We start from the raw sequence: 21,421 nt of genomic DNA, 5'->3' as shown, positions 1-21,421 counted from the left end.
ATAAGAGGAGGATATTCACTGAACATTTAAGCTAAAATGTGTTACTAACACTGCCTAATGGAACTACAAAATGATTTCCCCATCTTCCACTGGTTGGACAGATGTAGTTAAATGAGTCAATGTCAGTGTTGTCGGTTAGGATGATCAAAAAGTAACACCAGCTTAGAGTAACGCCATACTTTTCTTAGAGCTCAACCTATATATATCCTAAAAACTTTAGCTTTAAATAGGCAGTTTCCCAGGACCAAAGCTTGTGGAAATGAGCTCTTCATATGCAACTGACAGACTGAAGTGAAAGTGGTTAATCTACATCTTACAACATTTCCAAACACGCCTTGCATTTTCAGGCCAGAGCTGTCATGCAGGTATTACAGTCAACAAATCGCATTAAAGCAGGTCAAACGTCAGCTTTGAAGAATGAGGCCTTTGTGGTGCTACCGAATCTAGAAACATTTCCTGTAGTGACACAATGACTTTTCTGGCAGTTATTTAATGCTAACCTCCATTCGTTTGACACATCGAAATGTATTTCTTTAAATTGCACATATTTGTCAACATATTTAAATATTCCAGTTGTATTTTTAAGAACTTTGACTTTCATTAGTCTAATTCATTTAATGAAGAACACTCTTGGTTAAATCACAATACTCAAAAATGATCTACAGTATCAACATCTGAAAAATTGTTAGATAAACCTTTGCTATCAGTTCTACAGGAACCAAACTATACTCTTACAATATGTCAACATCAATCCTCTGTAATTAAATCATAAACGAAAATTAATGTCGGCTTGTAAAAAGCTGGTTTGCTTGTATTCAATGCTTCAGGTGAGAGTAAGTGCTTAGCGTTAAGCTTCCTATGAGGAAAAACAAAGTCTTGGGCTCATGAGTTTGTCTAACAGCTACAATCTCAGAGTTTGCTGACAACTTGTGGATGACTGACAGCTGCGGGAAAACCGCCATCAAAGGCCGCATTCAGGACTTCATCCAGAGTGCTGGCGAAAACAAAATCCAGGTCAGCTCGCACATGGGCAGGAATCTCCTCCAGATCTTTCTCATTGCGCTTGGGGATGATAACTCGTTTCAGATTGGCTCGATGAGCTGCCAAGACTTTATCCTTTATACCTCCCACCTGTAGAGATACAAAGTGCATCTTGTGAGATATCAGCAACTTCCGATGATGAATGGTTCTGTGAAGGATGTGCTTTGGGTTCCTCACCGGCAGCACCAGTCCTCTCAGAGTGATCTCTCCAGTCATGGCCACATCAGAGCGCACCAGTCGCCCGCTCAACAGCGAAGCCAGGCACGTTACTATTGTAACACCAGCGGAGGGTCCGTCTTTGGTAACGGCACCTGCTGGGAAGTGCAAGTGGATATCGGTACCCTCCAGAGGGTCAGCGCTGCCTACAACAACAACATTCAAACACGTTAGTCTTGCTTTGAAAATTCTTTGGCATCACAAGACAAAATGACATTTAGAAATGTATTAAAATAAAAAAAGTTATTTTGTTAATTGTAATAATACTCACAAGACTTAATGTAGCGTATGTCTGTAACTTACCATTAGTAGGGAGGTAGGTTTTGGCATTGCTGCGGAGCCAGCTGATAGCTAAACGGGCCGATTCCTTCATGACATCACCCAGCTGTCCCGTCAGAGTCAACTGACCGTCTCCTTCCATACGACTGGCCTCCACAAACATGATCTCTCCACCCATCGGAGTCCAGGCCAGCCCTATCGCCACACCTGGCAGGGTCAGTCGCTCCGAGACCTACAAACATAGACAGCTCTGGTTACGTACTTAACATGTCAAAAAATGTATATATATATCTTCATAAACTTTAAATGTTTAAAAACACAGCAATCCTATGGTTTATTCCCAATACATCTTGAACTTGCCCCATTAAAAGTAAGAAAGCCTGATTTTATAAACGTTTCGGTAACACTTCAGTATGGGGACCGATCCTCGCTGTAACTTAGTTCCTTATTAGTATGTCTATTATTCTCATATTGCCTGTTTATTAGTAGGTATAAAGCACATATGACCATATTCTACATCCCTAATCATAACCAATATTAAACTTAACATTTATATAATAAATATATATAATAATAATTATATTAATTGATGTAATAAAATAAATAGCCTTAAAGCTTTAATTTGAAACTAACCTCCATTTCAAAGACTGGAGGCCCAAGAATATCCTTAAGGGCAATGTGGTCAATAACAATTGGCATCTCTGGAGGTGACGCTATCCCAGAATCCTCCTCCTTGTTCTCTGTATTCTGGTCTGAAAGATACAAAGATCTTTCATTGGAAACCAGTGAAAACATTGACGGAGTTTTCAGTCTATTAAAAACTCGGATGTGTCAATATAAAAGAGATAGGTGATTGGCATTTCATGAACTAAAAGTCATCTCCATTTAAGCAGAGATAAAACCATATTCAGAAAAGTGAATTACAAGACAGAAAAAAAAGCTATAAAATTGTATCACGCTGGCACTTGCATTATCATGTCCATTTGAGGCTTTTCATTAAGGAAGGTGACAGACATTGAGGCCGGAGGGGAGAAAAGTGAAAAGAAAAGCGAGAAAGAGAGCTGTCTGAAATAATGGAGAATTATAGGCTGTAGAAAAAAATGCCACAGGGGTCCAGCTAAGGGGAGAGCAGGTGCTATCTTCATTTTGGGACGAAACAATAAGGTATTATAGGTTTTAATATCGTACATCATAAAGAAAGTAGCTTCAGGGTGTATTTACTTTCAGCATACATCCATTTGTCTATTATTTCTTTTTCATTTACCCTTGGTAAGACACACAATTATATACATGCCCCCTGCTGCCCAAAAGTCATGTGACTAGACTGTCAATGATATGCAAACGAGTAGCATTATGTTCTGAAGAACAAAGGAAAGTGCATATGCCATTCTGAGGAAAGACTTTTAATAATGTTTCATAAGATTTTGTTGTGTATGATCAGCACACATTTTCTAGAAAAAAACAACAACTTGCTTTCATAATAATTCATCAAAATGTTGTACCTTTCTCCACCTTATTTTCTGCTAATAAGCCAAAGCCGACCAAGACAAATAATATAAACTATATTATATTGTTTTAAAGGATAACTGAAATGTTGAAATAACTAAACCATGTATTGTTACTTCATTTTGTTGTTGTCATGAACATTAAATATTAACTAAATAGCTAATTTTTATGATTTAGTAGATTTACAAAACAAAAAAATCTAAATGCAATGTGAATTCGGTTTCATGTTGCCATGAAATCAAAATTAGCCAAATGTATTTTATTGTTGCATGTCTATGACTTGTTTTATGTAAATAATTTGTCACTGCATATACAGGTGCTGGTCATATGATTAGAGTATCATCAAAAAGTTTATTTCACTAATTCCATTCAAAAAGTGAAACTTGTTTATTATATTTATTCATTACACACAGACTGATGTATTTCAAATGTTTATTTCTTTTAATTTTGATGATTATAACTAAGGAAAATCCCAAATTCAGTATCTCAGAAAATTTGAATATAGCTTAAGGACATTACAAAGAAAGGATTTTAAGAAATCTTGGCCAACTAAAAAGTATGAAAATGAAAAGTATGAGCGTGTACAGCAGTCAATACTTAGTTGGGGTTCCTTTTGCCTGAATTACTGCAGCAATGCAGCGAGGAATGGAGCCGATCAGTCTGTGGCACTGCTCAGGTGTTATGAGAGCCCAGGTTGCTCTGATAGCGGCCTTCAGCTCTTCTGCATTGTTGTGTCTGGCATATCGCATCTTCCTCTTCACAATACCCCATAGATTTTCTATGGTCAGGCGAGTTTGCTGGCCAATTAAGAACAGGGATACCATGGTCCTTAAACCAGGTACTGGTAGCTTTGGCACTGTGTGGAGGTGCCAAGTCCTGTTGGAAAATGAAATCTGCATCTCCATAAAGTTTGTATGCAGCAGGAAGCATGAAGTCCTCTAAAACTTCCTGGTATACAGCTGCGTTGACCTCAGAAAGCACAGTGGACCAACATCAGCGATGACATGGAACCGCAAACCATCACTGACTGTGGAAACTTTACACTGGACCTCAAGCAACATGGCTTGTGTGACTCTCCTCTCTTCCTCCAGACTCTGGGACTCTGATATCCAAAGGAAATGCAAAATGTACTTTCATCAGAGAACATAACTTTGGACCACTCAGCAGCAGTCTAGTCCTTTTTGAAGCGAGACACTTCTAACGCTGTCTGTTGCTCAATAGTGGATTGACACAAGGAAAGCGACAGCTGAAACCCATGTCTTGCATACGTCTGTGTGTAGTGGTTCTTGAAGTACTGACTCCAGCTGCAGTCCACTCTCTGTGAATCTCCCCCACATTTTTGAATGGGTTTTGTTACACAATCCTCTCCAGAGTGCGGTTATCCCTATTGCTTGTACACTTTTTTTCTACCACATCTTTTCCTTCCCTTTACCTCTCTATTAATGTGCTTGGACACAGAGCTCTGTGAACAGCCAGCCTCTTTTGCAGTGACCTTTTGTGTCTTGCCCTCCTTGTGCAAGGTGTCAATGGTCGTCTTTTGGACAACTGTCAAGTCAGCAGTCTTCCCCATGATTGTGTAGCCTACAGAACTAGACTGAGAGACCATTTAAAGGCTTTGCAGGTGTTTTGAGTTAATTAGCTGATTAGAGTGTAGCACCAGGTGTCTTCAATATTGAACCTTTTCACAATATTCTAATTTTCTGAGATACTGAATTTGGGATTTTCCTTAGTTGTTAGTTATAAACATCAAAATTAAAAGAAATAAACATTTGAAATATATCAGTCTGTGTGTAATGAATGAATATAATATACAAGTTTCACTTTTTGAATGGAATTAGTAAAATTAATAAACTTTTTGATGATATTCTAATTATATCACCAGCACCTGTATATATATATATATATATATATATATATATATATATATATATATTTATATATGTATATATATATATATATATATATAAATATAAATATATATATAAAACTGCAAATGCCAACTTTAAAACTGCAATCAATAGTTTATATTCATTACAAAAATATATTTCAAAAATCCATTAATTTATTTGAATGTTTATTAATTTAAAATATAAAAATTATGCGTTTAATATATTTTATTATTATTTTATTTTCATATAAGAAAACAAGGAAATATATTAGAATTAATTAGATTTCATTAAACTGATTTTAATTATTTTATTTTATTTAGACAGAAATAAACGAAAAGTGCTTTTGAAATTTTTTAAAAAAATTATGCCTTGGGATGGAGCTGGGAGTGAGGCCAAATTGTACTGGAGGATTTTACAATCCGACTGTCAGATGCCATTAGTAGCTGAAAACTTTTGCAGAAAATTACATTAACAGTAATTTCAATATCAGCCTGTGCAACATATAAAAAGTTCACCTTTAAAGAGCATCAGAGTTTTGCTCCTTTATAAGGAATCGGATGGATACCTGAACAACCAGCTCATTTATTTCCCTGTAACTTAAGAGGTTAATGCAGACACTGAACTGTAAGAAGATTGCGATGTACTGAATGTACTGAAAGAGTGAACAGCAGGAAGCACATTAGACAGCTGTCATTATGTTCACACTAAGAGCAACACCTGCTACAGAGAGACTGAAACTAAATAAAAACGCTCATACACCCGTTTCAAAGCTTTATTCTGGCCGTCAGGCAACATAGAGAGCGAAAGAAAACCCCTGACCCTCATCTCTCTAAATCTGATTGCACACGTGGGCCATGCAGGAGTGGACTGAGAAGTAGAATTGGGCTAAATCAGAGTCTGAACAGAGCGTTAACTGGCTGCCCGATTACTTCTGTTACAGAGGAGCAGCTGCGGCGAGACGTGAAGGGGGGTTCTAAGGCCGTCTGTTAGCACGCTTTACCCTCCTCCACCCCTCAGGGGGCCCGTGCTTAGAGAGATTGATGACCAATATGTGCATGTGTGTGCTGAGGTTTTCATAATGTGTGAGACTAGTTTTTCTGAATGTACGTTTCATAATTTCTCAGCGTGGGTTTCCTACACTTCTAGAGTTAGTGTGTACTTGATTCCTTCTGTGTGGCACAGCGAGGGTAAGTATATGTCATGGATTGTGCTGAAGTCAGCACGGAATGCTAAACCCTTTCTGAGCCACTGCTGTAGACATACAGAACAACCGATAGACATACAGAAGCATTCCTCAATTAAATGCATCCTTAAGAGTATCCTACCAGATGGTCCATCATTATGGGGATCTTTAAGGACAACACTGAAGCCATTATTTAAAGAGAGGGTGAATAAAAATAAATAAATAAATAAAAAACTCCAGTGATCGTAAAATATGTCATTTATTTAAAACTAATTATATATTTCATATATTAGATTTATTTAACTATTGTTTAAAAAAATTAGTTTTGATAATAAAATAAAAAATATATAATTTAACTTATAATTTAATGCAATTGTTATTTTATGAAAATAAAATCTTTCCCTTTTTAATAAAAGAAAAGTTATTTATTTTAACATTTTTATATATTTAGTATATTATAGTTAATTTCATTTATTATAAATTAAATGTTTTTTTAATAAATAATTTTGCACTGACAATAAAATAACTATTTATTTTAATATGTGTTATATATTCAATAAGAACTGAATTATAACAATTGATAACCATTTGATTTAACTTTTTTATATGAAAAATATTCTAATTAATTAAATTTATTATAATTTAATCTTTCATTTCATTAAATACATCTTTTATGATACAATAACAATTATTGCATTTTATAATATAATAATAAATGGATAATAATATTATTTGCGATTCTGATAATAATTATATTTCAATATTATATATTTAATGTATTATATTAACTCATTATAATTAAATTTAACTGAAATAATGTTTTTGAATAGAGTTTTTATTCAAGCAGCTGAATCAGGCTTGTCATTGAAAGTGAATTCTGCCTCATAATTACAGTGTGTCCAAATCAAGTTGTGCAATGTGTTTTCAGCAACATATACATTTTCCTATTCTCAATGAAAGCAAAATACTGCACAAAGTATCATCCCAACCAATCAGATCATACTTTAGATTTAATATATAGCTATGTGTACATTTTTTCCATCCAATGACATTTCAGTGTGGGTAGAGACTGCCATCTGGACGCAACAAAGACAAGAGCACACTGGAACAGATTGTTTTATCTTTGCCCAAAGGCTATGAGCATCAATCCTGAGTGTACGACTGAAGCAGAGCCGGGGGACCTGGTGTAATTCCAGCTGTAAACAACAATGATGTGTGAGATGAAAAAGTCCCAGATTTACCTTCATGTTGTTCAGTGGGGGACTCTGCTCTAGAGACCTTATGACCTTCAGCGACCTTTACAGCCACTGCTCGACAGATGGCCCCGATCTTCCTCTCCAAAGAGCGCACACCTGCCTCCCGTGTGTACCTACAAACACGTTCACACCAAATCACTGTCATTACTGCCGCCACTGCTGAGCCAGGGCCATTGATACCTTTTTAGCAGATAATTATCCCAAAATTAGCAACCTCTGAGGTAATTAATTAGTTTGTTCTGCAAACATCTCTAATTGACAATCCCTAATGGACTACAGACATTTAGAAGACAAGTCTGGCAATTATATTTCATAAATACATCTTTCATAAATATATGTATACACACACACACACACACATATCTATATATAGAAATTATTTTCTAAAATAATTATTTTATATATATATACACACACACACACATTTTTAATTGTTATTATATATATAAAATTTTATTATATAAATATAATGTACATTAATATATACATATAAATAAATCATTTAGATTGTTTTTAAATGTCAGTATTTTTATTTACACAAATAGTTATATATATATATATATATATATATATATATATAAATTTCTATATTATATAGATGTATATATTTGCTATATACATACATATATATTTATATATTATTTGACAATGACTGCTCCTGTTTGGACGCTTTAATCTCGGCCTTCTGTCCTCCATGTGAGTTAAAAAAGTGCCGTTATCAGCCTGAACCTCTTTAGAATACAAACCCTGAGTGTGTGTGTGTGTGTTTGTGTGCATACTTGCTGATGATTTCCTTTGTGGTGTCCTGGGGGATCTGGAGCTGTTGTGGGGTCAGTCCGTGCTGCTCCAGCTGATGAGGGATCAGGTGCCGATGGGCGATTTCTACCTTCTCCTCCTGGGTGTATCCTAATGAGACACATGCTGGTATTCAGAACACAAATTACAATAAACTATTCAAGTATTTAACTACAGAACCATCTGCTCGGTTGTAGGATAGAGTTAATTGTGTTCGAGTTCAAATAGCCAGGAATTAATCACATAAAATGTCACATCGTCAATTCCACATCCTGCTGTCTTTTTATTATTTTTTTTTGTCCGAAACTGAACTCTGACCTGGCACCTGGAGGACCTCCATTCTGTCCAGTAAGGCAGGGGGGATGGTGGCCGTGGTGTTTGCTGTGGCGATGAAGAGGACTTGTGAGAGGTCAAACGGCACGTTGAGGTAATGGTCGGTGAAGCTGTGGTTCTGCTCCGGGTCCAGAACCTGATCAAGGTCACAGTTTAATTGCACAAAATTCAGTAGGCGTATAAGGTACAGTTTATGGGGGGACTTCTTTAAAATACACAAACAGCTAAAATTCAGCATACTGGAATGTTTTAACACAAAACTAAAATAGGTGCTGAGCACTGTGCATGGGTTGTTGAAAAATGGTTAACTTTGGATAAAACAGCACTGTCACTTTGGTCACTTTATTTTTATTCCAATTGTTAAACTATTAACTACGCCTTTTGCCTCAATAAACTTCTGATTTGCTTCTCTTAGTAGAAGTTAGTTTTAGGTAGTTGTTAAATTAAGGTATTAGGTAGGATTAGGGATGTAGAATACGGTTATGAAGAATATTAGAATGTGCTTTATAAGTACTTATAAGCAGCCAACATGTTAATATTATGCATGCTAATTATGCAACTACTTAATAGTGATAATTGGTCCCTATACTAAAGTGTTACCATCACTTTTTACCCACGAAGCTCTCGAGCAAGTTTGAGACAGTTCCACGAATCTTCATGAATGACTCATTAAAAAAAAAAAAAGTTTGTAATAGTCATTTGTTTGTGAATCAGACATCAAGGTTTGCACTGTTTTTGTTGTTGCATAAAGAAAATACCATAAAGGTGCAGTCACATTTACCGTTGTTTGGCAAATGTTTGCAGTCATAACAGAGTCATTTTAATAAGAATCCATTTTACTGAGAATTTCACTTGATGGTCATAAGATTCGTCAATGTAGATTTGCGAAATCTACATAGACTAATGTTTCGACTCTCAAGTGAAATTCCCAATAAAATGGATTCTTATTCAAATTACTAATGACTGGGTTAACCTGGAAGATAATCTGTCGCTTTGACTTTGAAATTAACTTCTGAGCTGTGCTAATTTGAAAATGTGAAAGTAACTAAATTACACCAAGCTCACAAGATGACCATCTGAGGAGTTACGCATATCTGTAGCACAAACAGTGCAAGATGAGTTACATGCTAAAATTTTATACTCTGGGTTAAAGGTTTAAAACAACACCACTATAGCTATCAACAACCACCTCAAAACAATTTGTTTTGAAATGCTTCCCTAAATAAAGCATGCTTGCTCTTAGCTTCTGACAAAACAAACACAGGGTTTTCTGCTGAGCTTGCCAGGTCACGTCTGCCCTGTGCTGAACTTCCCTATATCTCTCTTCATCTGGAGTACGATGAAAAGGGTCACATGTTTTACAGTACGAGATGAGCGTCACTCCCCAGATGGTTTTTGAGTGGCGATCTTCTGATTACAGGATACAGACTGCTCATCTCTGGTAAAAGTGTAAGATGCATTTCTCTTCCTCTTCTGGACTGTAGTAAAAATGCACCATGCCAGGAGATAAGAGGATTACAATAACAGATATAAAGATGTTCAGGAACAGCTGCGTCACAGGAGATATTTGAATATTTATCTCAGTGAAAACAAACTGGCTTATGTGCATTCAAGTTTATGCAAAAATGTTATACTGTGCACAGAAGGAACAACAAACCTATTACCTGCTACCTGTAGTATGCATGCACTTACCTTGCATGCAAACTGATCTTGTAGACCACACACAAACAATTGCAAAAAAACTTTTTCTTTCAGTATTGTGGTATATAATGTCATGCAGTAATATTGTGTCTGGGGTAATATCACACTGGTCAGTTTTTTCAGTATTCCATCTCCAGCATATCACATTCCATCCATTTTTATAAGGTCAATATTACCATACAGAAAATGAATTCATTCATTCACCGGAAACGTCCAGTTTATATATTGTTACTTTTGATAAGAAACAAAGTCTCACCTTTCAAATTATGCACATTTTTTGCGGAAATTCAAACAATTACTGCTGTTTTGATGCTCTTTGCTGTGGTGCAGCAGATCGCGATATAAACACCTCAGTACAAACGGCAGCACGGAGCTTGAGTGAGTGTGACTATCCCTTCTTCTTTACCTCTAGTTTTAACTTGAAATAAATATGAATGAACACCTCATGCACCATAATCGCCCAATCTGAGTTTCAACCACGGAAAGACGTCACTAAAACAGCTTGTAAACAAAATAGCATTGTAGTCTGAGACTGGTCAAGGCAAGTAGCAGTTGTAACATAGATGTAGCGCCTCTCACCTCCAGCAGGGCAGCAGCAGGATCTCCCTGCAGGCTCTTCCCCAGTTTGTCCACCTCGTCCAATAAAAAGACAGGATTGTTTACCCCAACAGTCTTCAGTCCATTTATAATGCGACCAGGCATGCTACCTACATATGTGCGTCTGAGGACCGAGACACATGGAGATAAAGTGGGAGTGGGAAGAAAATATCAAGATAAAGAGATAAACCATGAAGTAGAAAATGAGAGGAGTGAAAAAAAAAGAAAGAAAAAAAAGATCTGTATCAGTGCTCCAGTGGGCAAACAAAAGAAAAGATCACAATCATCCTACATAGCGACCTGAAGTGCAACTGTTTTGACGCAGTCCCATTCAGGTCGCTGTTGGCTGACTGTAGGGGTTACTGCTGATGGAACATAATTGATGTGCTGCGTAACAGGTTACAGCATGAATCACAAATGCCATTTGAAAATGAATAAATATAATGAATAACTTCTTGATAATGTTGCTGGATGAGGCACGGATGCATCTGATGTGGTTGAAAAGATTAAAACTAGTATTTCATCCTACTGAACTGACAAAAGACAGGATACAAAAACAGACAGGATGGAATTGTGCCCTAATTACAGTCATTAGGTGCTGCAAGACTGTCATTAAACTTTATACACTATACTGTAGTAAACTAATGCAGAGTGTGTGAGAAAAGTCTCATAAGAGCTGTTTGTCCTAAGGACACATTTTCCGTATGTGAGTGTGAGGTCTGATGTTAACCAATCAGAGAACACAAAGGCTCGCCCTGGCCTGCAGGGTGTCATGATTGTTATCACCTACTAGGTTCTAAAGTGTCAAGAGATCAGAGGGAACATCAAAGAAATCATTAGTGCAGGGTATGGTTTAAGGTTTCTCTCGTTATAGAAGAGGCACTACGTAACGTCTCTTTGTTGGGTTCATCACAGTCTGTTACCTCAATCTGACGCATCTGCACACATTTGCATCGCCGCATGCTTCACATGCTGGTGGTGACTCACCATTTGATGGCAAAACAACGCCTGAATAGCTATATTGAGTTTCAGTGTCTAAAGGATCTTGGATTAGTAATGTAACACCAGGGTTTATCACAGTAACATCAGGGTTGGGTCCCAAGATTTAGCAATGCACTGGAAATATGGCCTTTTTTAACAGTAATCTTAACAGATGGTTAATGTTTATATAGTACACACTATAGGATTGTGCCAATAGATGATAGTATCATGTATGGATCCCGCATATTCTCTAATCATATAAAGCATAGTGCAGATGTATGTGCGATTTAAGTATAAGAGATTTATTCATGTTGCAGTTTAGACATCGTCACTGATTAAGACGGAAGTGTTTTTTAAAAGTGCAGAAACTCAAGCAGGACTTAAGTCGGTGATGGTGATGCACTTTCTTTACTTGTTTTCTGTAACTACTGTTTGAATAACTGAGGAAATGTAATATTATAATTAATAACTTACAATGTTTCTATTAAATTGTTATCATGTTAAAAACAAATTCAGTCATATTTAAAACATTAGGCTGCTTTTAGCCATCCGCTGGAGTTGGTTCACTTTCTAGCAATGAAATTATCGGTGATCTTGCAGGCTAAAGATATGATGTTATGACGGTTAAACATATTGTCCAAAACTAACACACTATCTATCAAAGGTTTGGGGTTAGTATTGTTGTTTTGGAAAGAAATCAATACTTGTATTATGCAAGGAAGCAATAATTTGACCAAAAGTGAGAGAAAAGTATTTTATCAGTACAAAAATATTTAAAAGAAATATTGTTCTTTTATTCATTAAAGAATCCTGAAAAATCTATCAGTTTACACAAGAATATAAAGCATGTTTTAAAAATGATCATAATAAAAAAAAAATCTTGAGCACCAAATCAGCGTATTTTAATGACTTGATCATGTGACACTAACACTGTAGTAAAGGCTGCTGAAAATTTGCCATCACAGGAATAAATGACATTTTAAAATATATTAAAAAAGAAAACTGTTGTTTTAAATTGTACAAATACAATATAACTTTTTGATCAAACAAATGCAGCCTTGGTATGCATAAGATTCTTCTTTTTAAAAACACTATTTAAAAATCTTACCAACCCCAAATTTTTAACCATAGTGTATATTTATGTGCAGTCAGACTTTTGATTATCAGCCTGAAGTCTTCCCACACACTTTATTCTGTCCAAGAAAAGCCTACATAAAATAGAAGGATCTGTCTGACTTGCATATAAAATGTTTCTTCTTCTAAGCAGTCTGACACTGAGACTATATGTATCGTAGAGCATACCTGTTTGAAGATCAGACATTGTGTGTAACACCTTTATAACGACCTCTCACCTGTGGCCACGGATGTCAGACTGATCACAGACTCCTCCTAAGGCAATGCGATGGAACTCTCGACCCAGAGTGCGAGCAATGGAACGCCCGACGCTGGTCTTTCCCACACCAGGGGGTCCCACAAAACACAGTATTGGACCCTTAAGGGTGCTCTTGAGTTGCCGCACTGCCAGATACTCCAGCACCCTTCTCTTCAGCTTCTCCATGGCATAGTGATCATTATCCAAGAGCACCCGTGCCGCAGGGATGTCCAGGCAATCTGGTTAGACAACAATAACAGAGATGAGAGTTCAAATAATGCAGATATACACTACCGTTCAAAAGTTTGGGCTCAGTAAGAATTCTTTTTAAAGATATTTATACTTTTGTTTAGCATGGATGCATTAAATTTATCACTAAAAACATTTTTAATGTTACACAGGTATTTCTATTTAAAATAAATGCTGTTCTGTTTATATTAATCAATGAATTATGACAAAATATTTAATACTTTTTTTTAGCTTTAATAATAATAATAAATGTTCTTGAGCTCTAATCAGCATATTAGAATGATTTCTAAAGAATCATGTGTCAGTGAAGACTGGAGTGTTGGCTGCTGAAAATTCAGCTTTGCCATCACAGGAATAAATTACATTTTAAAATATATTCAAATAGGAAACAGTTATAGTAATATTGCCTTTTTTCCACTTTTTGGTGACCAAAAACATAAATTTTTTTTTACAGACCTTATTTGAACTGTAATTTCAAATAATAATAATAATAACAAAATAATGCATATTATTGCTTGAAATTGCAAAATCTTGAAATACATAAACAATTTCTTTATTTACTTTTCTTGTCATTAATTTATAGTAAATTACTACATATATATATATTACTACATATACATATATATATATATCTATGCACAATTGCTTCACCCTTGATTGCACGCATGCTGTAAAAATTTTGAAAGGAATGCAAGTATTTTATCAAAGACATATGCATTGCCACTGCCTTATGTAATAAGATACAGACATACATGCGGCTGTCTCAAAGTAAACCTAAACTGGGCACAGATTTTTTTTTATTGTTCTCACAAATCATGGATTGTCTATTCTGCATTTACAGCAGAACATTCCTGTAAGGCCAGAACTCACTATTCCCAGGTTTCAAGTGCCGATCTAAACCACTAAATCAGTTTTCTTCTAATGCAGTCCCACCCTCGAGCATTGAGCTTAAAACACTGTGAAATGGACTTCATGTACATGAAACTTTCCCAACAGAATTCCAGCCCCAAGGCCTGTTACACATCTAGCAGGGGAAATTCAGAAGTGTGTGTGTGTGTGTGTGTGCACATTTAATCACATGTGCATGTTTGTTTGAGCCCCTCAAGGATAGTCAGAGATCTTATTTCAAGGCTTGCTATAACCTTAGGATAGAAAGTAATGCATACATTTTTGTACATGAGTTTGCAAGTAGTTAAAAATTAGCTGCAATCCAGCACATGGAAAAATTACAAAACAAAGAACATTAAAGAATATAAATGTATGTTTAATGCTTCTCAACATATGGCCAAACATTCTAGCTCTACTTGAGTTCTCAGCGTCCTCCATGTGGCCACACATGTTAACAGTTCAAATCTCTCTCCACCTCTAGACTGAGAGCTACTCATTTCACAAAATGCTGTAAAAGTCTCCCTCTGTTGGTAGCTCCTTCAAACTGTTAGATTAAATTAGTTATTTTATTTACATATTTAGTTAAATCAACTCAAAGCAATTTATTTAAATACACCATTTAACATTCTATTAATCCTTTTTCTTAAACATTCAACTAGTTTATTATACATATTATGGTAACAATTACACAGGCCATTTAGAAATAAACATTTGAAATATATCAGTCTGTGTGTAATGAATGAATATAATATACAAGTTTCACTTTTTGAATGGAATTAGTGAAATCAACTTTTGGATGCTATTCTAATTATATGACCAGCACCTATATATACATAGGTGCTGGTCATATAATTAGAATTAGAAATATTCATTCATTACACACAGACTGATATTTTTCAAATGTTTATTTCTTTTAATTTTGATGATTATAACTGACAACTAAGGAAAATCCCAAATTAAGTATCTCAGAAAATTAGAATATTGTGAAAAGGTTCAATATTGAAGACACCTGGTGCTACACTCTAATCAGCTAATTAACTCAAAACACCTGCAAAGCCTTTAAATGGTCTCTCAGTCTAGTTCTGTAGGCTACACAATCATGGGGAAGACTGCTGACTTGACAGTTGTCCAAAAGACTGCCATTGATACCTTGGACAAGGAGGGCAAGACACAAAAGGTCACTGCAAAAGAGGCTGGCTGTTCACAGAGCTCTGTGTCCAAGCACATTAATAGAGAGGCGAAGGGAAGGAAAACATGTGGTAGAAAAAAAAGTGTACAAGCAATAGGGATAACCGCACTCTGGAGAGGATTGTGTAACAAAACCCATTCAAAAATGTGGGGGAGATTCACAGAGAGTGGACTGCAACAAGAAACAAAGCTAAATCAGTTGTGCTGCTTCATATTTTTTTAAACAATAAGTTTTTTCAAGATTATCTGAGCAATAGAACAGCATTTATTTGAAACAGAACACTGTCTGTAACAGTGTAAAAGTCTTTATTGCTCTTTTGACCAATTTAATGCATGATGTTAAAAAATATCTCCCAAGTTAAAAAAAAAAAAACCATTTACTAAAAAAAAAAAAAAAAATATATATATATATATATATATATATTTAGCATTATATTAACTATAAAATGTAGTATAATATACTACTTAAAGGTTAGACATAAATAGGTTTAATAATTAATAATAAGTGAGCAATTCTAGTAAACTTCATTCAAAAAACAACGATGGATGTAAATGGGAAAAAAATATTTTGTTTTAGTTTAATTTTTAATTGCATTTTATTTTATTTTCCTTTCTAACCTGTAGTGCTCTTGCTCCAGGGAAGCTCTACCATCATCTCCAGATAGTTGCGGGTGAGAGCATACTCTGGCATGGACTGTGGCATCTTTTTTAATCTGTGTAAAAAATAAGAAGAAAAAACATTCCCTGAGATAGATGAGGAAGGTAGATGAGGAAGAAATCCTGGAAAGAACCATTTTGTCAGGGGGAGCCACTAATGTTTTATTAATTAAACTGTAAATATAATGACTTCTTTGTAATACATTTAAGAACAACAGAACAGATGCGGGTCACTGGTCAGGAAAAAGTCCCTTGTCATCTAGCACGTAGATAACCATGTGGTTTCCTCTTAAAAAAAAAAAAATAGCAGATTGTACCGTTTTAGCTCCTTGACACACACACGCAGTGCTGCTTCCGGCATAGCTGCTGCCTTCACCTTCTTCTCCAGCATAGCCATGTCATCCCCATCTTCATCCTCTTCCTCCTCATCCAGCGAGAACTGACGGCCTGGGAACACACCACCTTTACGGATCGCCAACACCTAGGGGAAAGAAGGAGGACTGTGTGATAGAACAGGACGTGTGGAGGAGGGTGTTTATGAGGCAGAGGAGAAACAGATGTTGGCCTACTCTCTTGTCATCATCAGGTCTGAGTTTGCGGGTCTTTTGCAGCAACTTGAGCCCCTCAATTTGTCTGGTGAGCAGCGGAAGAGCCTTCTTAAACCGTTCTTCCAAGTCTACTGCATTCAGCACCTGCCAACAAACAACAAAACATATAAATGCTGGCATATTTAGTTGTATGATCACACTAGGCAAATCATTTAACACATTTTACTGCAGCACCTGCAGTTTCTCTTTGTTGGAAGTGCGGATCATGGCGGCCAGGACATCTGGTAGGGTTTCTCTGGGCAGACTGTCCAACAGCCGCCTGAGTTTAGCCACCACAGGCACTGACATGTCCAACATCCCAACCAGCTGGACAAAGAGAGAACAGATAACACTGTCAATACACTGAATCAAAAGCCTACATGCAATGAATCATCCTGTAGCATTTGGCAAAGAATGAAGCCTTTATATTCATTCAGTGTTTAAATGATGACTCACTATATAGATGACTGGTGCCAAATGGGAAAAAAACTCAATCACATTCATCTTTTCTTCAGTCATGACAAAATTATGGCCTTGATTATAACTATTGTTCATATATCTTAGAAATATATATTTTTTTAAAACTTTGGATGTCATTTAAGAACCTTTTTATTTAAACTGTAGTCCATTACACGACAAATCTATCGAATTCTCAAGTTGGTAATTTTTGCAGTTAAAACAAAAGAGGTGTTTGGTAAAAGTAGGTAAGTGACCTGATCTTGTTACCGGAGTTCTTGAGAAAGAGACAAGATTATTGACTGATTATTATTATTTATGCATGTATTTAATTTAGTCCTGTCGATTGATTAATCGTGATTAATCACATCCAAAATAAAATAAAAATTGTTTGCATAATATACGTGTGTTCTGTGTATATTTATTATGTATATATAAATACACACACATACAGTATAGATTGTGAAAATTTTTAAGTGTATTTACATCATCTATATTCATATTCATATAATTTATATTATAAATAAGTATATTTAATATATAAACGTAACTTTTTTCTGGAATATACACATGCATGTGTGTGTGATATATATATATATATATGTTTGTGTGTGTGTATATATATATATATATATATATATATATATATATATATATATATATATATATGTGTTTGTGTGTGTGTGTGTGTGTATATATATATATAAATACACAGTACACACAAATATATTATGTAAAAAAAAAAACTTTTTGGATTTTGGACGTGATTAATCAGAATTAATCATTTGACAGCACTAATTTGTTTAGACATTTATGTTACAAAAGACTTCAGTTACTTTTGAACTTTCTATTTATCAAAGAACCCTGAAAAAAATGTAGCATAGTATTCACATTTAAAAAATACATTACAAAATAATTTTAATGGCAATGATATTTCACAATATTGCTGACTTTACTGTATTTTTGGTCAAATAAATGCAGACTTGGTGAGCGTATAAGACATCCTTAAAAAACATCAAAAAGTTTTAAAATATTATATTATAATAATATCTGTGATTTCAGAACGCCGTGGCAATAGCCTGGTATTTTAACTATTAACAGAATCATAACATAAACAAAAATGCAGGTTCCTTTACTCCTGACCTGTACAGCTGCCTGGTAGAACCTCTGTGACAGCTCCCCCAGCTCTCCATCAGCCCGATCTCCCTCTGTGTACTGCTCGAGTTTGTCAAGCTGTTCCACCTCGGCCACGGGGAAGGGTCTCTCTCTCAGCAGCTGGGTCACACGAAAGCGACACAACCCTGTAATGAGCAATGTGTAGTGCGGTTTTGGCCAGTTGCTGCCCACAACCTGAACTGCCAGTCCTGCCGTGCCAATACTGAGAAGACAGAAGTACAGATTAAAGTAATGAGCCCTGGGGTTTTCTTTCCTTTGAAATCTAATTTATGAAATCCAAGGTTTGTTTTATGCCAACCCTGCCATCTAACAGAAACACAGAACATACTGAATAGCGATTATAAATAAAAACAATAATGTTTCTGCTTACAATTCTTCTAGAAATTGAAATTGTGTATTACAAAAGCTAAAATGTGACTGAGTTAATTTTTAGATTGCTGGGGAGGATCTCCATTTTGTATGGAGGATAAATAGCTTTCTAAACCAGCATGTAGAGCATAGCCAGATAAGTTTACATTTACTGTAACATTTCTATGACTGTTAACATTTTATATTTATATAATTACATTACATTTACAAGCTCTGGCTTTTTATATTCTCAAATTTTTTCTCTCTCTCTTTTTTCTTTTTTTTATTTGAGGCAGCCATTGATTGCTGAAAGAGCAGAGACTAGCAAGGTTAAAGTCCAACTTCTGCTCGAGAATATTCTAGTAAACAAACACTACTGGTAGTAGTATGTAACATGTAACAAGGAAATAAATAAATAAAAATGTAGTTTAATGTTTACTTTTGAATATTATTCAACTACAGGTTCTCAGGGTAAAGTTCAGTGAACATAAAATAGTATCTGCCATGTATGTCAGTCATCACACTAACAAACGTTAACGTTACCATGGGGGAAAAAATATCTGGGAATATGCAAAAGTGACACATTATAAACTTTTACAATACAATTAAAGTTTACCCATTGTTTGTATCATGAAATCATAACAAATGACTAACGTTATGGGACCTCCTTCAAACGGTTTCATAAGGAAACTCAATGACAGTTCTGCAGCGTCTCTGACCTGTGTAAAGACGGGAGCTCTTCGCTGTCGTGCTCGGGGTCTCTGGTGTTAGGAATAACCCCGATGATGGTGCTTTTTAGCGAGGTGCCCTTCAGCAGTCTGCTCTTGACTAACTGCATGTTTCTCGCCGTGTCGACGCTGATTCTCATGGTCGAGCCCGGTAACAGCACTCCATCGTGAGTGCACAGCAAAGGCAGCCGGCTGGGGATTTGAATACCACTGTTGGATGACATTTTGCAGGGTTTTTGATAGACCTTTATAGTTTAAAACTACTAATCTCAGTGAACTAAGGCGCATGGAACGCCTTCATCGTATGACAAACTAGGACAAATGAAAACAGGAAGCTGGAACTACGACAGGTGCAGTAGGACAATCTTGGTGTGCAAACGGAAACGCCTAGTTTTTGTGTAACCACGCAGAGTGCAGTCAAATGTACACTGCGTTATCTTTCTTTGTAGAGTGTTTACTTAAATATGCTTTGGGGACGTGTTTGCAAAATCAGGAAAGAACGGGTAAAATTTGAGGCGGTCGGGACATAATCTTTATTGATATTGCTATTAAACTAGCTTTTTAATATTTTTGTATTCTATGTTTTCTTTTGAATTATTATGCAATAAACAAAAGCAAAAAAGACCTCTAACAGTAGCTTGCTCTATTCTTTTTCTGTTATATATATATTTTTTTCCCTCCATTGAAGCTGTGTGAACGGTATACTGTCCATGTCCAGAAAGGTAAGAAAAACATCATCAAAGTAGTAGTCCATGTGACATCATAGGGTCAGTTAGAATTATCGAAAATACATTTTGGTCCAAAAATAGCAAAAACTACGACTTTATTCAGCATGGTCTTCTCTTCCGTGTCTGTTGTGAGAGAGAGTTCAAAAAGCAGTTTGTGATATCCGGTTCGCGAACGAATCATTCGATGTAACCGTATCTTTTTGAACCAGTTCACCAAATCGAACTGAATCATCTTAAATGGTTCGCGTCTCCAATACGCATTAATCCACAAATGACTTAAGCTGTTAACTTTTTTAATGTGGCTGACACTCCCTCTATATATATATATATATATATATATATATATATATATATATATATATATATATATATATATATATATATATATTCAAACGGCTTATTCATTCAGAAACAAAGAATTTGAATTTTGTTAATGAGTGAATCACTGAATCATTTGTGCAACCGATTCGTTCAAAATCTGATTCATTCAATAAGTAAACTCCATTAATTGCTAAGAGACGCAAAACAGTTCCGTGATCTGTTTAAAACTATTCTCGTTGGCAAAATTGAGCAAAAACAAGCAATGTAAGTCATTTATTGCTTTACTGAACCTGCATAAAATGATTATTTAAAGTTTTCATGCATCTGCAGAAAAACGGTAATCTTTGTATGATATACTGTAGATTACCGTAAGTTAACTAGGCCTACGTGAAATTATATAAATATAAAAAGCATACAGAAGGATTTTTGCCGTCTACAATTTAGAATGCCCGGAATTTTGAGTTTTAATAGACTAATAAATCAATTTGCATGCACTCTGTGTGGCTGGTGATATTTGGTGGCACATCATTACAACAACACTTACCATAATATCGCAGACGATGCTGTATCGCACACCCCTGGCCCTGACTCGTCTTGAGTGTGAAATGAAATCATTCGCGGTTGTGCGCAGCGCGCATTTGTTTGCTCCTGAACAAAGATGTTTTTATGAGTCAGTCTAACTTGCAAACGCCAGACCACTGATTCGTCAAACCTGCTTTCCTTTAGTCTGTGTTCTTCTGACTATTTGTATTGTGTAGTAAGTAACGTTACTTAGGGGAAATGTATCGGAGTAAAAGTATACATTTTAATTAGGAAATGTAGTGAAGTAAAAGTTTGCCTGAAATATAAAAACTCAAGTAAATTACAGATACTTACCAAAATACTTAAGTACCGAAGTATTTATAATTCGTTACATTACACCACTGAACATACTTATTTTGTTTTC

General features: G+C 35.5%; 1 protein-coding gene across 1 annotated transcript; it reads right to left on the bottom strand.

Moving 5' to 3' along the window:
* Positions 1-470: 470 nt before the first annotated feature.
* Positions 471-19,761, bottom strand: LOC132101540 (lon protease homolog 2, peroxisomal). Its single transcript, XM_059506576.1, has 15 exons — positions 19,418-19,761; positions 18,318-18,552; positions 16,914-17,045; positions 16,701-16,823; positions 16,449-16,612; positions 16,093-16,187; positions 13,130-13,388; positions 10,779-10,920; positions 8,484-8,634; positions 8,150-8,276; positions 7,356-7,483; positions 2,170-2,288; positions 1,561-1,768; positions 1,219-1,403; positions 471-1,131 (listed from the first exon to the last, which is right to left on the bottom strand). Exons 1-15 carry the CDS (start codon positions 19,648-19,650, stop codon positions 910-912), a joined length of 2,523 nt encoding a protein of 840 aa, XP_059362559.1. The 5' UTR covers positions 19,651-19,761; the 3' UTR covers positions 471-909.
* Between the last annotated feature and the right edge of the window lie 1,660 nt (positions 19,762-21,421).

This window comes from Carassius carassius, chromosome 23 (assembly GCF_963082965.1).
Source record: "Carassius carassius chromosome 23, fCarCar2.1, whole genome shotgun sequence".
NCBI lineage: Eukaryota > Metazoa > Chordata > Actinopteri > Cypriniformes > Cyprinidae > Carassius > Carassius carassius.
This window is presented reverse-complemented; position numbering and strand designations above follow the sequence as displayed.

What these genes read in the sequence shown, in the direction of transcription:
- LOC132101540 (XM_059506576.1), bottom strand. Translation starts at nt 19,650, where the DNA reads ATGTCATCCAACAGTGGTATTCAAATCCCCAGCCGGCTGCCTTTGCTG. An exon ending in TCTGACATCCGTGGCCACAG is followed by an intron (nt 10,921 to 13,129) that starts GTGAGAGGTCGT and finishes CTCGGTCCTCAG; the next exon opens with ACGCACATATGTAGGTAGCA. An exon ending in AACCTACCTCCCTACTAATG is followed by an intron (nt 1,404 to 1,560) that starts GTAAGTTACAGA and finishes TTGTTGTTGTAG; the next exon opens with GCAGCGCTGACCCTCTGGAG.